This window comes from Conger conger, chromosome 2, assembly GCF_963514075.1.
Source record: "Conger conger chromosome 2, fConCon1.1, whole genome shotgun sequence".
Taxonomy (NCBI): Eukaryota; Metazoa; Chordata; class Actinopteri; order Anguilliformes; family Congridae; genus Conger; species Conger conger.
Window position 1 is genome coordinate 64,207,102 of NC_083761.1, and position 19,707 is coordinate 64,226,808.

The window sequence follows — 19,707 nt, forward strand, 5'->3', positions numbered from 1 at the left end:
AATACCTTATTTTGAGTGCATTTGAACTATTGTTGAACAGAAAATGATGCCCTTTGATTCAAATGTTACTGTGTTTACGTTACTTAACTTACTGTACTATAGAAATGTTACTCCAGAAAATATCTCAAACCCTATAACACTTAGCAACGCATGCATTTTAGTAGTCTTGCTGTCGCCCCTAGATTTTGCATACTGGGTTTATGATCCAGGAAATGTGGTGTTTTGCCGGTTGTAACATTACATTTGCGACTCTCGGTATTTAATTTCAAACAAAAGGATAGCAACCCAATTTTTGGATTTCCACCTAGATTTGTTTTTGTATTTGTGCAGCTAATGGACTAATGCATGGACAACTCGAACCTTGTAGGTCTGATTGTCTGAATACAAAATATTAGGTTGCTCATGGGTTCACTGTAACTTGTTTTTAGGTCTAGCCTCATAGCATGTTTGTTATCATGGATAGCTTTCTATTCAACTCCTGAATTATGCAGACATTTTGACGGCACTACTTCATAGCCGGGCCGATATGGAAAAGTATCACATCCCTTTCACCAGTTGGTAGCACTGCCGCCTCACAGCAAGGAGGTCCTGGGTTCGAATCCCGGTTCGAATCCCTGTTCTCCCCGTGCTTCCGTGGGTTTCCTTCGGGTACTCCGGTTTCCTCCCACAGTCCAAAGACATGCACGCCTGATCACCAGTCAGCCCAGGTCGGCTCATGTCACCCCGCTTCTCATTGGCCTCCACTGGCTTCCTATTGCCGCACGCATCCGTTTCAAGGCCCTAGTGTTGGCATTTCGGGCTGCTAAGGGGACTACCCCACCTTACATACAATCCCTGATCACTCCTTACTCCCCAGCTAGACCACTCCGGTCTGCCAGCTCTGGTCGCCTTATGGTTCCCTCTCTACGTGCACCTGGCGGTCGAGCTGCACGTTCACGCCTGTTTTCCGTTCTGGTTCCTCAGTGGTGGAATGACTTGCCTACCACTGTCAGAACAGCAGAATCCCTCCCCCTATTTCGACGCAGACTCAAAACCCACCTTTTCAAACTCTACCTTAGTCCGCCCTCCTGATTTCCCCTGCCCCTCCTTTCTGATATCCCTATCCTTGTCTAACCCCCCCCCCCCCCCCAAAAAAAAATGCACTTATGATGACAACTATGTGTATTTTGCTAGTTTCTGGATGTGATGCTCTGAGTTATGGTAGAATCTATGCACTTGAAAGTCGCTTTGGATTAAAAGCGTCTGCCAAATGACTAAAATGTAAATGTAAAAAATGCAAGTTAGGCTGTTTGGAGAGTCTAAATTGCCCATAGGTATGAGTGTGTGAGTGTATGAGTGTGTGAGTGAATGAATGGTGTGTGTGCCCTGCGATGGCCTGGTGACCTGTCCAGGGTGTATTCCTGCATTTCGCCCAATGTATGCTGGGATAGGCTCCAGCCCCCCTGCAACCTTGTTCAGGATACGCGGGTTAAGATAATGGATGAATGGATGGGTGGATGGAACCTGCATTGTGTTCTTTATTGTAACAACCATAAACCTGCTCGTTGAGTGCACAATCTTGCAGTCTAGCGTTTGGCCAAAGTGTTATTATATTTATTTTTAAAAATGACTTTGGGTGCGCTTTGATAGACAGTTCCAGGGTGAAGTTGCCCTTACGTGCAGATCCATTGTAGCCTACAATAAAATGCTAAACTGATCTTGAACATCATTATTTGTCAAAGAATAGTTATTAATATTTCTAGTTTGTGGTATCTTTAGCTCATAGGCTAGTTTTGGAGGAGTTCATGGACTGTTCTTGAAACTTAGGCCTGTATTAGAAATACGACACTCTGCTTCCCCCTACTGTTGGGCATTGCAAGTATTTCAGACAGCGATGGATTGGGGTGCTCATATTTGCCACCTGGTGGTGGTTGTGTGAACAAAAAGTGGTTAGGCGTAGTATATTCTTTGTTCACTATTTGATGTGCAAGACGTATATGCTATTCAATGTTCAGCATTGGTGGAGGCATCAATGTAAGCTACTTGAATGTGCGACAAAATGAATAAGGGAGATTGGCTATACACCCATCATAGTGTAAAAAAAAATCTGTGTAGGTACACTGGAGCACATTTTTGGAAGTGCGTTTCCAGGGCCTGTTAAGGGACAGTGGCTATCCATTGAACTTGTGACTACTTGCTATGTGTTTTGTTCATGGACACGATACATAGGTTCTTACAACTAGAATTAAATTGCGCTCAGTGCAGGTATTAGATACATTCTTAACAAAATGACAAATTGTTTTTATTCATGCATTATATTCATGCATTCACATGTCACCCCTCTGCTCAGCAACCTCCACTGGCTGCCTGTTATGGCTCGCATCAAATTTAAAACTGGTGCTCGCATACCAGGCAGTTAAGGGATCAGCCCCTGCATATATTCAATTTCTTATCAAGACATATACACCAGCAAGACCCCTCTGTTCCGCCACTTTGTGCCATCTGGCACCTCCCCCTCGCCACACCTGCACTTCTCACTCACGACTGCTGTCTGTCCTGGCCCCACGGTGGTGGAATGACCTCCCTGTGGATGTCAGAATGGCAGAGTCTCTGACCTCTTTCAAATGCAGACTGAATACTCATCTCTTCAGGCTGCACCTTTCCCTCCCTACCTCACCACCATGCTTAGCCTTGTATATGCCATAGACTCTAATGGCACTTATATAGTTATATATAGATATTGTTGTGTTTTGTATTAGCTATTGTATTGTTGTACTCGGGGTATTCTAGCTGCCAACTGTGGTATGCTAGTTTGTAAGTTGATGTATTCTTCAAGGGTTCCAACTATATCTGTATGGTCACGCTAGGACTCGGAACAGTACTGTCCTCAAGGGTCCTCATCACACTTGTTCCTGTGTTCGCCCTGGATAAGAGCGTCTGCTATTTACTGCATGTAATGTAGTACATGTAATGTAATTTGGCATTGAACATGTGTTTTTTTAATGTTTGGACCAGTCTGGTGATACATTTCAATATAGCCTCCAGAACATCAGTGCATTATTGCTGGTATGCAGTACCACAACATTTGTGGTATGCTGTACCACAAAATCTTCACAACATAGTGGTGGAAGTGTTATGGTTATGGAACCAGGATTGAAACCTTGGTTCAATTCCCTGATAGGATGTTGCCGTTCTACCTTTGAGCAAGGTACTTAACCTGAATTGCTTCAGTACATATCCATCTGTATTTGATGTAACAGTGCAACAGCTGTGTATAAATGGTTGCAAAAATGCATGAGAGAACAGGGACTGGTTCGCTGAGGAGTTGTTTTTCTACTGAGTCATCCAGGGATGGAAAATCCAGGTACAGAAAATAAAAAAAGTCCTCCCCAGTATTTTGTTCCAGTCAACTGGATATGCTACAGTAATTAGCACCATTCTTCAGCCAGGAGGTGGAACTACAGCAATTAGTGAAATCAGCTGGCTCAGTTCATGGATGGCAGGATCAACACATGGCAGGTTCTTTACTTTCTGACCCCTGGTCTGTCCACCTCTGCAGTTATCTTATCAAGTGCATGTCTGACATTATTGAAACTTAGTTGAAGTGGTGGTTTTATAACAGTAAATAATAGCACTGGCATATAAATGGAAAACATATTTTGTTTGAGAGGGAAATGAACATGAAAATGAAGAGTATTTAGTCTCACCTCTGTTTTGATATCATGAGTAATGGCTCGTTGAGAAGTTTGTAATGGAGCCTCTCATAAAGCGCTTGCTCTTCTGCTGTGAGCAAATTAGCAGTTGGCTGTGGCACTAAGGCACTGTTTTTAAAGAGAAAGAAATTGGGTGAGCTGATTGGCAGTAAAGAAACCAAAACTCCATCACACCCACAGTTAATTTATTCTTATTGAGCCTCTTTTACAACTGTGTGCCTCGTCTCACAAAATTACTAAAATTGAGTTGGAGACACCCTAATGTTGCCAATGTCTTTAGTTATCAAGAGTGCTTGGCAGTTGCACCTTGATTGTTAAAATAGGGCCCTATGTGTTTTGTTCATGGACACGGATAAATAGATTCGTTCAAACTAGAAATGAATACACATAAATAAGGAATTATTGTTTACTCGGTGCTGGTATTAGGCATATTCTTAACTTATTTTTCTGTGCTTTTGGCCAGAGTTAAAATGACTCCTCTCATGCTGAGAGGACTAGCCGTTTTCATTCAGTCAGCATAATCTAGTGACAAAGCCTCTGTGTTTTTGGTGGCTGGGTTTTATAGCCTGTAATTTATTCTTCCAGCTGCAAGATATCAATAGAGCCTCTACTAAAAAATCCACCTGAGCTACTACTTTAAATATCTTCAATAATTTCAGGACAATTTCATTCATTGAAAGCAAGTAATAATAATTGATAAAATTATGTTTGTTCTTGATAGTTTAAATAGCCAATGGAATACTTTGGTTTGAGGCCATGTGCCCTGTTTTTAGGAAACCTATATTTGTATAAGGTATGCAACTGATTCATTTTGTATTATTTTTGGCAAATATATTGTAAGAGCGATCAGTACTTGTGATTTTTGTTACCATGGAGAACAGACTTTACTTTCATCCTGCTGTTTTCTGGGGGTAGGATTTATGTCCAGTTGTAGCAGGAATAAGGGCATACTTCCAGGCACTGTAAATGGCTTAAAGCTCTTTCTACATCAAATAAAGCATTGAGTCCGGTGTATGCCCAGCTGGTTCAGTGCTCCAGATGGGGGCCTCCTATTGATGTGACACTGTCTGGTGTCCAGAATGTAGAGTAGTGTCTGTGCTTTCAGACAGCACACTGAATTGTTTGTTTTCATAAAGTGTTATCAAATGACTGTCCCCTCCTGTTTTGCGAGGGACAGCCTGTTTACATTTTCATAAATAAGCAGTAAGGCTAGTCATGTGCCTGGGCAACTTATTTTGACTGTTATGTCCTGTAAACATATTTGAGAAAATTGTGGTTTTTGGCTCAGATTAGTAGAAATACTTTTTCACAACTCTAAACCATTAATACTCCCTCAGCAACCATTTTCAAGATAATTAGCACAGGAATAGATAACCTTATTTAGCTGAGCTCTCTGAGCATGTGGCATTGATATTGTATCTGGAGACAATAGGAAATAAAATACAACTTCTAACAAATAGGAAATAATTCAACCAATGAATAAATTAACCAACCAATCAAATAAAAAAAGATAAACTAAAAGGCTTATTGAATATGTTTCTTTATTTATGTTTTCTTTCATTTTCCGGATGGAAATTTATATTATAGAACTTGATTTGAAAATATATATATATATTTATGTGTATATCAGCGTCTCTGAAAAAACACATAAAACACAGCACGCAATCAATATTGGCAGCCAGAATATTTCTGTATTTCTGACTATATTGAATTTGTTCTGTTTATTATCTGGAAGCAGAATAATAAGGCCAATATAATATCAAGTACTCAATAATAGTTTTCAGTTGTTTTTCTGTGAAAAAACATCAGGCTAATCTGCTGTGAAATCTTGAAGATATTGACTGTATTTTTAATGGAGCATTTGGGTATTATGTGCATTTGTTTTTTATTAAACCATTCAGAGCTGTTATTTGCAATAAAGTTCAATAACTTTCACAGTAGCAGTTTGTAGTTTACTACTTGGTACTGTATCACATTTTATTATTCTATACCCTGTCTTCCTCTCTGTGACCTCACTTTGTTGGGCTTTCCTGTGCTTTACAGAGGCTCTGTTGTTTTTCTTCCCATTCTAGAACATCCATCTGGTGTCCAAATGGCTGAGTACGCTGGAGAAGAAGCTGGAGCAGCACAGTGAGGGCAGTAACCAGGAGTTCCGCGTTTTCGTGAGCGCTGAGCCGTCAGGCTCCCCGGAGGGACACATCATCCCCCAGGGCATCCTGGAGAACTCCATCAAGATCACCAACGAGCCACCCACGGGCATGCACGCCAACCTTCACAAGGCTCTGGACAACTTCAACCAGGTGAGCTGCTGGCACTTGGGAGATACTCTTATCCAGAGTAATGTACTCTACAGGGCACATATGAGTGTAAAGTTCAGGGACTGAGGCAGTCATTCCCGAGAGGAGGACAGTATAGGCCTAAGAGAAATGAACCTCACCAAAGCACACCAGCCTCGGCCTCAGTTGGGATTAATGTGGCGACAAAGCTTCAGCAGTATTGGATTTAGCTAATTCTGGGAGCATGCATTAGCATCTGTCTCAGCCAGAGATTGAAGAGTTGTGTTCTATCATGGATCTTCCATATTTCAGATAGGCACATCACTGTAGATCTGTATCAATGACTGTCGACATCAAAGAAAACAAACGAGCACTTAAAGGTTACTTAATATGCGCGTCACATGAGTGGATTGTGAAACTTAAATGCAAATATCATGGTTACATTTCTTTCACATTGAGTGAGTGTCTAAACTTCACCATTGAAGGCCTGTGGAGGTATGCCTATTTGTATTCCTGTGGTGTAAACTGCGGGGTAGCCAAAGGGAGTTGAAAAGATGAGGCACTGATGGTGCCACAATGAAGCTTATTTTGTTTATTGACATAGTATTGTAGCAATTTGAGTGTGAGAGCAATTGATCTTCTTATCTGCAGTTGACAATGTACATGTTATCAGGCGCTGCTGAAACATCATTACCTTAGCACTTACATGTGGCCCATTTCATACCCAAGGAATGATTGTTATCTGTTCCGATAGCAGAACATTTGTGATCTTGCTGCATTCCTGATAAGTTTGCAGAAGTAGCCAGAAGATATTCCAGTCATGCAAACTCCTTGATAGGTAATCAATGATATGATAACCACCTAAAACCCTCATATCGCTCAGGTAATCCTGCAGTTAGCCAGAAAATTGCAATTGCTTTTATATTGACCTTTTCAGTGGAGGAGACTCAATGACATGTCATCATCATATGTTCTTCCTTCCCCCCACTGACCGTTGTCAAAATTTGTTATTAAAAACATTATATTTTTTAATGATATATAATTTAAGAAAATTACTGAATAAATTGAATAGAAAATACTGGAAAAAATAATACTAAACCGTATGGTTTGCAAATAGTTTATTGTGTTGTCACGTTCTGGCAAAAAGCCTGGTGGTGCTCATACTCTGGATGTGCAGCCAAACGCAAAATGAAGTTTAATTCCAATGCCTTGTGAGGTGGCTTTCAAATAATGTTCTCACCACAGACCTCTGCACCCCAAACACAGGGAACACCTGAAGCTTTTTTAACCTGAAATAGTATTTCATTATTCTCCATGCTTATTTTCTCCCCCTGCCTCTATGTGGTTGACTGTTTGGAATTCTGGGAGGCCAACCTGTTGTCCCCGCCTGAGTAATTGGCAGCGGTGGCAGATTCCGAATGCATTGAGACTTCAGCAGATGAATGATGGTGTCTTAATAACATGTCCCCTTTCCCTTCTGCCCTGTTCCCTTTCTTCTCGGTGCTGTGATCAAGGCGAAAACATACAGCTGTGAAAGACTAGTGGTCTCTAGCTTGAAGAAGCCACTGTGTGTCAATAAATGATGTACCTCTGTCTGACAGCTATCTCTGTGTCTGTGCCAAATTACCTACACTAGCACTGAGTTCCTTGAGCATGCTAATGATGCGGCAGCCTTTGTTTACTCAATACCTTTGGCTTGAGTAGAGAAGCAGGACAAGACACCACAGCAAACATATTTTCAGTCAGAAAACAGCCAGTATGTTCTGAAATGTACCTGAGGCTACACAAAACAGGGTTTTTGGTTTGTCCCCATAGAGGAACCCTTTTTAGTTCTTTAAGGAACCCTATATCATAGACGAAGAACTAGAACTAGATATGGTTCTTCTATGCAATCACAGGGTTCCTTTTGGAAACGTTTTTCTGAGAGTGTATGTGTGCCCTTGGTTGCTTCTTAGGCAGCCAGCTCTTAAAAAGAGAATATGTGCCTAGCTTCTGAAACAAGCTAGGCAATACACTTTTTCTGTGGACAGAATATTAAAACATCAAATAAAAGCACAGCTACACCCTTTTTCCAGCTCGGACTTAACCTCCGCAGAGCTTGTCAGAGTGTTTTTACACACTATTCGCCTGACACATGAAATGAAAAGAATTTACTGTTGCAATTTACGGTAGAGTAAACATTTTGAAGGGTTATTGGCATGCTTGTTGCTTCTCCCTTAGTGATTACGGTCTTTCATTTTTATTTAAGCCATCTGAAATAATGAGCCTTTTGGAGTGTAGAATTTGCAGGTCCTGAGAAGTGGTCACAGTTAAAAGAGACACCTTGCTTCATTTTGCCTGCAGTCTGTCCCTAGTAAACACACGGCAGCAAGTATCTTTTTTATGAGAGAAAAGTAAGGCAAAGAAGGTGTCATTTAGGTTTAAACTACAGAAGGTGAGCAGGTTTCATTTTCAATTGGTTTTAATGTTTTACCTGGTTGCAGGATATTGTTATTTGATACATATGCAACATTTTGTGTTCCAGGACACACTGGAGATGTGCGCACGGGAGAATGAGTTCAAAAGCATTCTGTTCGCCTTGTGCTACTTTCATGCGGTGGTGGCAGAGAGGCGAAAGTTCGGTCCGCAGGGCTGGAATCGAAGCTATCCCTTCAATACAGGAGACCTCACCATCTCTGTGAATGTTCTGTACAACTACCTAGAGGCCAATGCCAAGGTGAGCACATGCATTCTGCAGGACACTTTAGCACCGATTTCCTACTTTCATGTTATGAATAAGGAGTAAGCTTAAACATCTTTCTAAGGCAAGTATTGAGAAATGTATGTGCCCACACATATATTATTTGTGTTTTTGAGCTTTTCCATCCTGGAGCTTTCTGTTTGTGTTCCATACTAATCCGACAAAAAAAACAGTTGCAATTTTGCTAGAAGTATGCATATTTTCAGGTCTAACTGCTATTTTTCTGAGCTATTTGTAAATCGATTTTCCATGTAACATGACATATGTTTTCACATAATTATGGGCTGACATTGCTAAATGTTAACACAGAGAGCTGACAAGCTGAAGACAATTGAAATGTTAAATTAGATTGTTTATTGAGGGACAACGGTTTAGACTTTACAACTAAAGTTTTAGGCCCTCTGCAGTTTCACAGGTTAAAGGTAAAGATTCATCATGTTGCATGTGTGTGTTTGTGTTTTTTTATGTGTGTGTGTGTGTGTGCATGTATTGAGCATTCTAGTGTTAAGGCTATAGCAGCCAAAGCTGTCAAAATGTAAATTGCACTGCTGCTGCAGTATCAAAGATAGCATTCGCCCTTTCGTGACTTTCATAGATGCATATATCCAATGCATCATCCCACAAATGTTGGAGAGCATGCAAACAAAGTGGTTGACTCTTTCTACTTTAAGTGCAATTTTCTGTCAGAACAGTTTAATTTAGTGGCTATCTGTCATATATTGAACATTCTTTTGTGAAAGGTACCATACATTTAGGTATATCTCTCTATTTTAGGGGATTAAATAGTTGTATTGACTATTTTCATTAATTATAATATGCAGTTACCATATTTTCTTGTGTTTAATGTTTAAGACTCATTGTTTCAGGGTATAAAATAGGACATAGGTCATTGGTCTAAACATAGACAATAGACTAGAGCTGCACAATATACACTCTTTATTAGGAACATTTTTACTTTATTGCATGTACTTATTCATGCGATTATCTAATCAGCCAATTGTGTGGCAGCAGTGCAATGCGTACACTCATGTAGGTACGGGTCAGGAGCTTCAGTTATTGCTCACATCAACCATCAGAATGGGGAAAAAGTTACTTTGACCGTGGAATGATTGTTGGTGGCAGACAGGTTGGTTTGAGTATCTCAGAAACTACTGATCTCCTGGGATTTCCACGCAGAGTTTGCAAAGAATGGTGCATTAAACGTTTAAAAAATCCAGTGAGCAGCAGTTCTGCAAACAGAAACGCCAGAGACAGCAGAGGAGAATGGCCAGACTGGTCAAAGCTGGCACGAATGTGACAGTAACGCAAATAACCACACAATACAACAGTGGTAGGCAGAAGAGCATCTCTGAACACACAACACATCATAATTGTAAGTGGATAGGCTAAGCCTAATAAATACCTAATAAAGTGCTCACTGCATGTATGTTTTAATCACAATAAACATTGTGCTTGTTTACTTATATCCGCTTGAACTGCCACAATTGCTGTAAATAAGCCTCTTTATATATTGAGTCTTGAGGGGCAGAACAGCAAACAAAAAGGCATATTCATGAAACAACAAATGTATGCTGCTTTAACTCAATTTTAACACCAAGGAAAACTGCTGGGCATAATTCTTGCACCAGTCATTTAAGGTCGTTTTTCAAAGGAGGCTGATCTGTCAATGTTTAGAGGCTGTTTCTAAACTCTTTTATGAAGTGAGAGTGAAGCAGTCGGTCAATGACCAGGCACATTCTTGGAGACCAAGAGTCACATCACCTGGCTTTCGTACTCCATCTTTGTGTTTGCGCTGCCAGATATGTTGCATAAATAATGATAGGTCACAACCGCCCATTCATCAGCAGTAACTGGACAGAGGTAGCTGCCATTGTTCTCAGGGCGGAGGATTAGCACTCATTGGTGGTTATTGATGCTACAGAACGGCATCAGTGGCACCTCAGATGGACATGTCAGGAGTGGAGCCAATTCCTCTATATCAATAAGTCAAGGTTTTGTGTTGTGTCGTAACAGCCATCAGCAACTGTCTCGCATGCATGCAGAACGACACAATTCATTTTTATGTACAGCAGACCAGTCAATGGGGAGGTCCGACTGAAACGGCCTGAGCGGAAGTATTTGTTTGCTACTGGACTGCACTTGCAGTGATTGATAGTAACCACACTCCACAGCACTTTATTGATGTAGTCCCAAGACCTCGCTCTCATCCTCTCCTGAAGGCTTATCCTCACATAACCCAAGTTTCTTATAAGCAGCTTTTTGTAAGATGTGAATTTGACAAGTACGTATGTCATGGATGTGTGACTCAAAAGACATGAGCTGCAGTTGGAGATTTGTGGGGTGAGGCACCTTTTCAAACTCTGCCTTAGTCCTCCCTCCTGCTTTCCCCCGCCCCCCTTTCTGATATCCCTATCCCCCTGTCTAACACCCAAAAAAAAAAAAAAAAGAAAGAAATTGCACTTATGATGACTATATGTTTAGAACAGCACTTCATGTGTATTTTCCTAGTTATGGATGTGATGCTTTGACTTGTGGAAGAACCTATGCACTTGTAAATCGCTTTGGATTAAAAGCGTCTGCCAAATGACTAAAATGTAAAAGTAATGTAAATGTGCCTCATGAACTAGTGCTCATGTATTCCTGACAATTACAGTTTCTACAAGTATTATCACTTCATAATTTGTCTCTTTGCAAATGTATTTTCAAGCTGTTCAGTCTTGTCAGTGGTTTTTGTTCACTTGTAACTGCTCCTTTTATGTGATGCTTTGAGACACGGGGCAAGCTACGCTGACTTTACATGAAAATGCCTTCCATGAACCAATCTATTATGCTAAACAGAAAAGGGGAAGAGGAACAAAGTGACATAAATGGGTTGTGCACTTCTGTGAATATTCATGTTTTGTCTGAGTCTGATCATTTTCTACATGTTCTACAAATACATCTTTGGTATTACAGTTTGCATACACAACATTTAAAAAATGCTTTTTTATCACTATTCCCTATATTCTTACATGCAACATGCTTACAGCTGGCTCTCGCGGTAGTTTCACCATAGTTTTACCTGTGCCATTGATTCCAGGTGCCGTACGATGACCTGCGCTATCTTTTTGGAGAGATCATGTATGGAGGTCACATCACGGATGACTGGGACAGAAGATTGTGCAGGACCTACTTGGAGGAGTTCATCAAGCCAGAGATGATGGAAGGAGAACTCTGCCTGGCCCCTGGCTTCCCCTTGCCTGGAAATATGGACTACAACAGTTACCACCAGGTTACTAATCCGCTGTGTCTCTGAGCATTCAGCGCACAAACATGAAGTAACCTGTTGTACTGGTGATCTGGTGCTCGAGAGCAATGTTTCTCAACCCTGGTCCTGTGTATGCTGGTTTTTTAACCATAGTAACAAGCACTGTTTTGTAATGAGGTTTTTATTGGACTCTAATTAGACACTAATTATATTAATTAATGAATTTATTTATTTATTTATTTTTTTACAAATTTCTAAGGACAATTTACCCTCTTAAAGTCACATTAGGCCAGAAATAGCTATGTGACCTATGTCATAAAAAAATAAATATTCGCATTCCAGGAATTTCAATCAGTCAGAACAACTTCTGCTTTCATTTATTGCTCTGTAAGTAGGCTACATCAAATAATTCGAAATGAAAGAGGTTCCATTTTAAATTGATTCAATTACCAACTAAATGAAACATTTTAAATTGTATTAATTTATGTTTTAAACACTATCATTACCAAACCTATTCAAAATCAGAACAAGCCCTGTGTTAGGAACTAATGATAATTACCTGCAGTAGTTCCTGGTTTGTGGGTTTATTTTATGATGAAAAAATGGAGGAAAAATTAAAAAGCCACATTTTTAAACCTATATCCAAAGTATGTATTTGATCACAAGATACTACGCCTACCTCATGCAAATGTTAACATTGTGAAAACATTATGAGACAGTCTGACAGCAGCATCCTGAACCTCTCCAGATGGCTACCGTATTGCATTCAGTAGCCAAACAGAGCAAACCAATGTGAGGTACCGACACCATACACATCTCTTCCCCCACATCTAAGGGGAATTTGTATGGAATGATCTGCAATCCAGGTGGCACTCATTAAGCATTTCTGCGATGCAGTTGTAAACACGCTTTGGGGTGGTCCTTTCTTCCGTCTCAGGGGAGAGAGAACGTCCCTGCCGTTAACATGCATAGACAAATCCGTTTTTCTCTGTGCAGAAGAAAAATGCCTCTCGATATAGTGTAGTCTTGGCACAGGCACATGCTCCATCCCTCACCACTAAATCCTTGAGTCTGACAAGCAGGTCTGTTTAATTTGCCACTTACTAGTGTCCCCGGCTTTTATCGAAGTGAGAAGCCTTAAGTAGTGTTTGTTCATCTGTCTTTTGTAATTGGCTGTCCTGATGAACTGAGCGACAGTGTGTGCTGGACTTTCTCTCCATCTTGTTCACCGTGTAAGGAGGAAGGTAGTGACTCAGCGCTTGAGCCAGCGTGTTGGTTAGATCATTTCTCCGCAGTGTGGGTCGCATGTTGTGGGATGTGACCTTTGAAATTGGCAGCGGCGGTGTGTTGTCTGTGTGCATGTGTTCATGCGTGTGTGTGTTTGTGTGTGTGTGTGTGTGTGTGTGTGAGGAGGACATACTGTATTTCATGAACAGCCATTTTGAGCAAGATATTTCTGGCCTCCACAACAAAGAAAAAAAAGGTTGTTCTAACTTTCGATTTTTTTCTAGCCAAAATGAAAAGGACGTTTTGCTGGATCGAGTGCTGGAGAACAGCTATGCCTCCATGAACACAATTTCTCAGTGCGCTCATCTGTGGAGAGGCCGGGGTGGACTCTGAGGCTGATGCTTTGTTTTGCTCTGATTTCCCCATTTAGTACATCGATGCCACTCTCCCTGCGGAATCGCCCTATCTGTACGGGCTGCACCCCAATGCCGAGATTGGGTTCCTCACGCAGACGTCGGAGAAGCTGTTCCGCACGGTGCTGGAGATGCAGCCCAGGGACAGCAGTGCTGGAGAAGGCGGCGGTACCACCCGGGAGGAGAAGGTAATGACCACAGGGCAGTATCAGGTCCCAACTGTCAAATGACTGAATAGACAGAAGTGACAGTTACCTACTGACCCTACAGTTACCGGCCTACGGAAGGAGAAATAATAGTGTGAAATGATTCAGTAATTTCACTTTGAAGTTTATTTTTTGAGATTTGCATGTTGTTCCGAAGCATGTTGTTCAGAATAATATTAGAGGCATTTTATTGACTTTTTCTGATATTCAAATCACTAAAAATGAAATGTTTTTATCTATTTGCAACGTTTATTTTTTATAGCGGGAGCTAATATTTCATTTATTTTGACCGTTTTCTTTCCTGACCTGTGTCCCCAAAGTCATAACTCAATGTGTATCTGTCACGAATCATGCGCTTATAGTGGTTCAGCCTGCGTCAGGTTTCAGCACATGCCAGGAAGTACCGTATGGAATAGAAATGAAAGCAAAGCCCCTCAGCACTAAAGCAGTTTTATATGCATTGTGTTGAAAAGTTATTTTAACCTCATCTGCATTTAGTATGACTGTGCATGGAGGCGCACTCCTGTCTCAGGAGATCTGAGTGAGTCTGTTGCTAACCAAAGTCTCCAGCTCAGAGCTGACATTTAAAAAATGAGATATGGGAACTGTGTCAGTGTTCCAGAATTCATTATGACAGATGACCTTTTGAGTTTAAGAATAGGGGTATTCATGATTTTACATCTGACAAAAGCATAGTGTTTGTGAAATATGTCTGCTTTGCATTCACATGTTCATGTAACTTCTGAAGAAAAATAGATTAAATCTTGGATAATAGTCTTCAGCCCAAAACCTCATAGATTTTTTGTCAGGAGTATTTGGCCATCTGTGCTTGATTGGAACAACAGACTCACCAAACCATTCATCTTCCACGAAAAGTAGAAGTCAAATCATTTGATTTATTCATTCATCCCAAGCAGTTTGTGGGAGCCTAAGGCTTTCGATTATTAGTTTTAGCCCTGGGATGTGACCATTTAGTAAGCACTGAAATGTTGTTTAACAATGAATATTAATGAATGTAACTAATTTCTAAGGAAAGTAACATGGCAGAATATATTTGATTCTATTTTTGTTCCCCCCCCTCAAAGATTAAAGTTTTCTTTTTGATTTCCCTCAACATATTTTTTTCATCCAGTTAAAGCATTATACTAATCAGTGACAACTACAGTGAATTTTCTAGTGCTTTATATGAAGTGGTTGAATTGACTGTGTATGTGAATTTGTGAACACTACACTGCAAGCACTCTGTAGTGCATTAGCTACCTAAGTGCTTGCCCTCTCAACTGACAACCCCTTGGTAGGTACACCTGATGAAGCATTCTTGAGAATGTCTTGGTGGTTTCTTGTCTGTACTTCAGCCAATTTACAGTTTAGTGCTCCTGCCAGTTTCTGTGAGTGTAGTCTTGTACAGAGGCGTCAATGTCATGGAAATTTCAACATTTTCTCCAACATTGTTAAGGCTCAGTAGCTTTCTAAAATCTGAATTGCTGAGTTAAGTTCCAAGAGGTACCTTAAAAGCTCAATTTTATTTCCTTGTAGACATGTCAAGTTATCACCATGAAATAACAAGAATGGACATAACCTATTTAAATTTGTTCTTTGCTGCACAAATTTAGACATTTTTCATTTCATAGTTTCTATGTCAGGTTAGAGTTTAAGAGGCTGAGCTGCTGATCCCATTAATAGGGGCTGTGGTTTAGTGTGATCGGGAATGTGTAACAAAAAACGTGCAATGACTGGCACAAATATATTACTGCTGGGATTCTGTCTTTCATTGTTTTCATGCGTTTCAATATGTGTTCTATGTTTCACTTATAGTTATACAAACATACTATTGAAATGTCATTTTCATGAAATCTGGGCCAAGCACTTTTTCCGGTTTCATGGAATAGGTGTATAGGTGCCATTCTGTACTGTTTCCAGTCAAAAACTAAAGCAAACTAAGCAAAAAGACAACAATGTATTATGTATCCTATGTTAAGAAGGAGGAAATTAGTGACAAAAGTTATAATAAAACTAAGGTTATTATGTTTTAGGGGCAGTATTGTGGCTAAGAGGTGCGGTCATGTTTGACGTTGATTCACAATATAAAATACACTGTCCTGCTCCATCTTAATTCTTTGTCCACCAGGTGAAATCAGTTCTGGATGAGATCATGGAGAAACTACCAGAGGACTTCAACATCGTAGAGCTCATGAGCAAAGTGGAGGAGCGGACCCCCTATATCGTGGTCGCCTTCCAGGAGTGTGAGCGCATGAACATGCTGACCCAGGAGATAAAACGCTCTCTCAAAGAACTCAACCTGGGCCTGAAGGTAAGTTGATCCTCAGCCCCTATATCTGACATGTGGATGCACTGAACTAGACACAGAAATGGGTTTTTCTTCATTAACTTCAGGCTACAGTTATTTCAAGCATGTTAATAAAATTGTTCAATTAAACCAAAACAAGCAGAAAAAAATGTATGCATAATACATTATAATGAATTGTTCACCGTTGGGCCCATAACTAATTTTATACATCAGCAGACCTATTTAAACATTGATGAAAAGCTTTTAAAAATCTAATTGAACACTCATTCATGATTTGAAAAGAAAAGAATTATGTTATCAGTAGTGCAAAACAAATAATATATTATATATAATATTATAGTTATGGCTATACGACTTTTGTTATCAATTACTGCTTTTTTTAAAAAGCAGAATAGGAATGTCTTGATTTTGTAGATGTTTTGCGTTCTCCCCTCAGTTGGATGTGTAAGGATGTTTCTAAAGAGTTGATGCCTTTATTTTTCATTATTGGTTTAATTAATTCAATATTCTTCACTATTCAGCGACAGGTTTTGCATTAATATTAATGCAAAAAAATTATAGTCATCAGTATTCTTAAGTCAATTTCCTTTGAGCATAAGTCAGCTTTATTGCCTCCTCAATGGTGTATGCGTTTTGTGCATATAAATTAATATTGAAGAGCCTGCAAGACATGTTTATTCAGGGCTAATGCCTTTCATGAATCTGAACAAAAGTCTCAATTAAAGAAAACAATGCACAGTAAAAAACACAAGTAATTTGAAAGCCTGGATGTGGTTTTAACACTTTCACCGGTATATCCTGTTACCATAGTGATTGAAAAAAAAAAGGAATGAATGCAAAAAAATCCCACACTGGCCGAGCCCTGTGTGGTGGTGAGACTTAAGGGGTTAAGGAAAGGTTAGTGACCCGCTTCTAAGAAAGGGAGAATTTTGGCTTTGTCTGGTGTGGGGCTTTATGTGAAGCACTGAGGGATGGGTAATGGATGCAGTTGTGAGGGAGAGGGTGATTAGATGGAGGTTCCTGTTTGTCCACTTTCCAGCCCTTCAAAACAAGCTCTTGGTTTCAGTTCTCTTTCGAACTGAAAATAATTTAAATTGAACTGTTTCGCTGTTAGTTATCGTCGTCTTTGTACTTTCTATTTAAAGGGAGGTGGTGCCAGATTATTCACAATCAACTTTCACATATTTTATCTACATGTTCACCACCCAAGCCCCCAACTTTCTGCCATGGTTTTGTCTATGATAGTTTTGAGTATATCACAATTTCTTGATGGTATTTGTATGCTCAGTACAGTGACACTGGCACATAAATCAGAGGTAGAGGAGAGCACAGGAAGGTGGTGTGGTCTTGCTACAGATGTCATCTAAAGTCACCTTAATCACCAATTACTGCTTTGCTCTGTTTTATGAAAAAAAATTGATTATTTAGTGAGTGGCTTTGTGGATTCCTTGATAGCTTCCTGAATAATTTATCTTACTTTTTTATTCCCCTTTGATAACAAGCAAATACATTTTTTATTCACCTTTTTGACAGGGCTTTGTAATGACTTGATAAATTATTTGTTTTTTACTGTTATTACATTATGGCCTGCAAAAGGTTTCTGAAGTGAATATTATTGGACAGAAAAGTCAATACAACTGAACATGCCATTTCATTCATTCATTCATTCATTGATATAGGGAGAGCTCACGATGACAAGTGAGATGGAAAACCTGCAGAACTCCATTTTCCTCGACCTAGTACCCGAGTCGTGGACCAAGCGGGCCTACCCATCGATGGCAGGGCTGGCGGCCTGGTTCGTGGACCTCCTCAACCGCATCAAAGAGCTGGAGACGTGGACGTCGGACTTCTCCCTGCCCTCCGCAGTGTGGCTGGCGGGCTTCTTCAACCCCCAGTCCTTCTTGACGGCCATCATGCAGTCCATGGCCAGGAGGAACGAATGGCCGCTGGACAAGATGACGCTGCAGTGCGACGTGACCAAGAAGAACCGCGAGGACTTCAGCAGCCCCCCCAGAGAGGGCGCCTATGTCCACGGCCTGTTCATGGAGGGAGCACGCTGGGACACGCAGGTACCCCTCCCCAATATCTCTATATAACGCTCATATATATACAGTATATTATGCTCTCAAGGAATACTTCTCCAGAGTGCTTTTTAATTACAGGATGTACGAGTATGTACTGGCAGAATTTAATTATCAGCACTGCTGCTTTTCATATATTAAAGAGGGGCCAATATGTGAATGGAAGTTTGCTTCTGGTCCTTAGGGGGAAAATTTGCCTGAGTTTACCCAACTGTAAAAGCGAATATAAGCACAAATCCATCTGGAATATCCCAGCACAGCTGTAAAAGTCAAAGATTTATGTTAACGGTCTCATTTATATGAATGAGTTTTTCAGACTCTTCAAGGGAAAGTGACTTAGAAAAAAAAAACATATTATATTGTATTCAATAAATATAATAAATATGAACCAAACAGCTGCTTAGATGTCTCTTAGGTTATAGAGATTTATAAATAAAGCTCCAGGTAAAACATTAGTGGTTACAGTACTACACTATTCAATAATACCCTTCTGTTAATTCATGCGTAAAATAATATTTGTGGTATTTTAAGTGGAGACCTATTTAAATGGACATTAGTAAGACATTTATTTTTAATGTCTCTGAACACTTGTATATAAAGTAAATGTGTGTATACATGCATTATTTATTTAATTTATCCCACTCAACGAGAAAAGCAGTACTCCAGTGCATTGTCTGTCATGTTTTCACTTAAGGAACATAACTCATTTCATTTTGGAATCAGTCCCTGACACAAAATTTAGTAATTTGTCAAAATGAAAAAGTTGGTTAGGAAAACAGTCACATTCCTTGATTATCTTGCATTGGAAGATCACTGCATATAGCCATGTAGCGGTTTGGACGTTGTGCGAAGAGTAACGTGATTTTACTGGTCCCACACAATACTCTACGGAGCTGCACCATGAAGAGGTGACCTCAGCAGAACGTTTACGTGCATTTTGCCAGAGTCAGCAGCTGCAGGGGAGGCTGTGTGCTTAATGAAGGGATAAGTAGATCAGAGTAAATTGTCAAAGGCTGAATCCCAGCTGTGTCTTACTGAAATGAGCCCATCACTGTTCCAACTGTGCTGGCCTGTAACAGGGCTGGAGCGAGCTGTGTAGTCTCACGCCCCTGGCCACCCATGGAAATTAGCACAGTGCCAATTCCTCCCAGTCCATGGCAGGCAAGGGCCGTTCCATCAGACTATTGTGCAATTAGCTTGAGATTGACGTGGTAGAAGTTTCTAGGTCAGGTTTACTGTCAGCCTGCTGTGCTACGCAGTTGTAAAAGAGCCATGAGAGTTTCAAACTGTTCGTCAGACTAACAGTATATCAAACAAGGCAGAGGAAAGAAGGACCCAAGAGAACTGTGTTGCAAAATGGCAAATGTAAAAGGCTTTCCATGCCTTAAGCCGTATCTGCAGTAGTGGCTGCTTTCATTATTCATACAGTGCATGGATATTGAACAGGCTTGAAGTAGAGAGCCATTTGGCTGGGTATAGGTGAGTTGAGCAATGATCGTACTGAATGTTTGCCCACT

At 40.3% G+C, this 19,707-nt stretch overlaps 1 protein-coding gene across 1 annotated transcript in view; it reads left to right on the forward strand.

The window, feature by feature from the left end:
• Positions 1-19,707, forward strand: part of dnah9 (dynein, axonemal, heavy chain 9) — a 124,391-nt gene that overhangs the window by 98,023 nt on the left and 6,661 nt on the right. The window contains exons 63-68 of the mRNA XM_061223225.1: positions 5,765-5,992; positions 8,493-8,684; positions 11,788-11,979; positions 13,613-13,783; positions 15,930-16,112; positions 17,789-18,178. Coding sequence (XP_061079209.1) covers positions 5,765-5,992; positions 8,493-8,684; positions 11,788-11,979; positions 13,613-13,783; positions 15,930-16,112; positions 17,789-18,178 — 1,356 coding nt within the window. The remainder of the gene's footprint in view (positions 1-5,764; positions 5,993-8,492; positions 8,685-11,787; positions 11,980-13,612; positions 13,784-15,929; positions 16,113-17,788; positions 18,179-19,707) is intronic.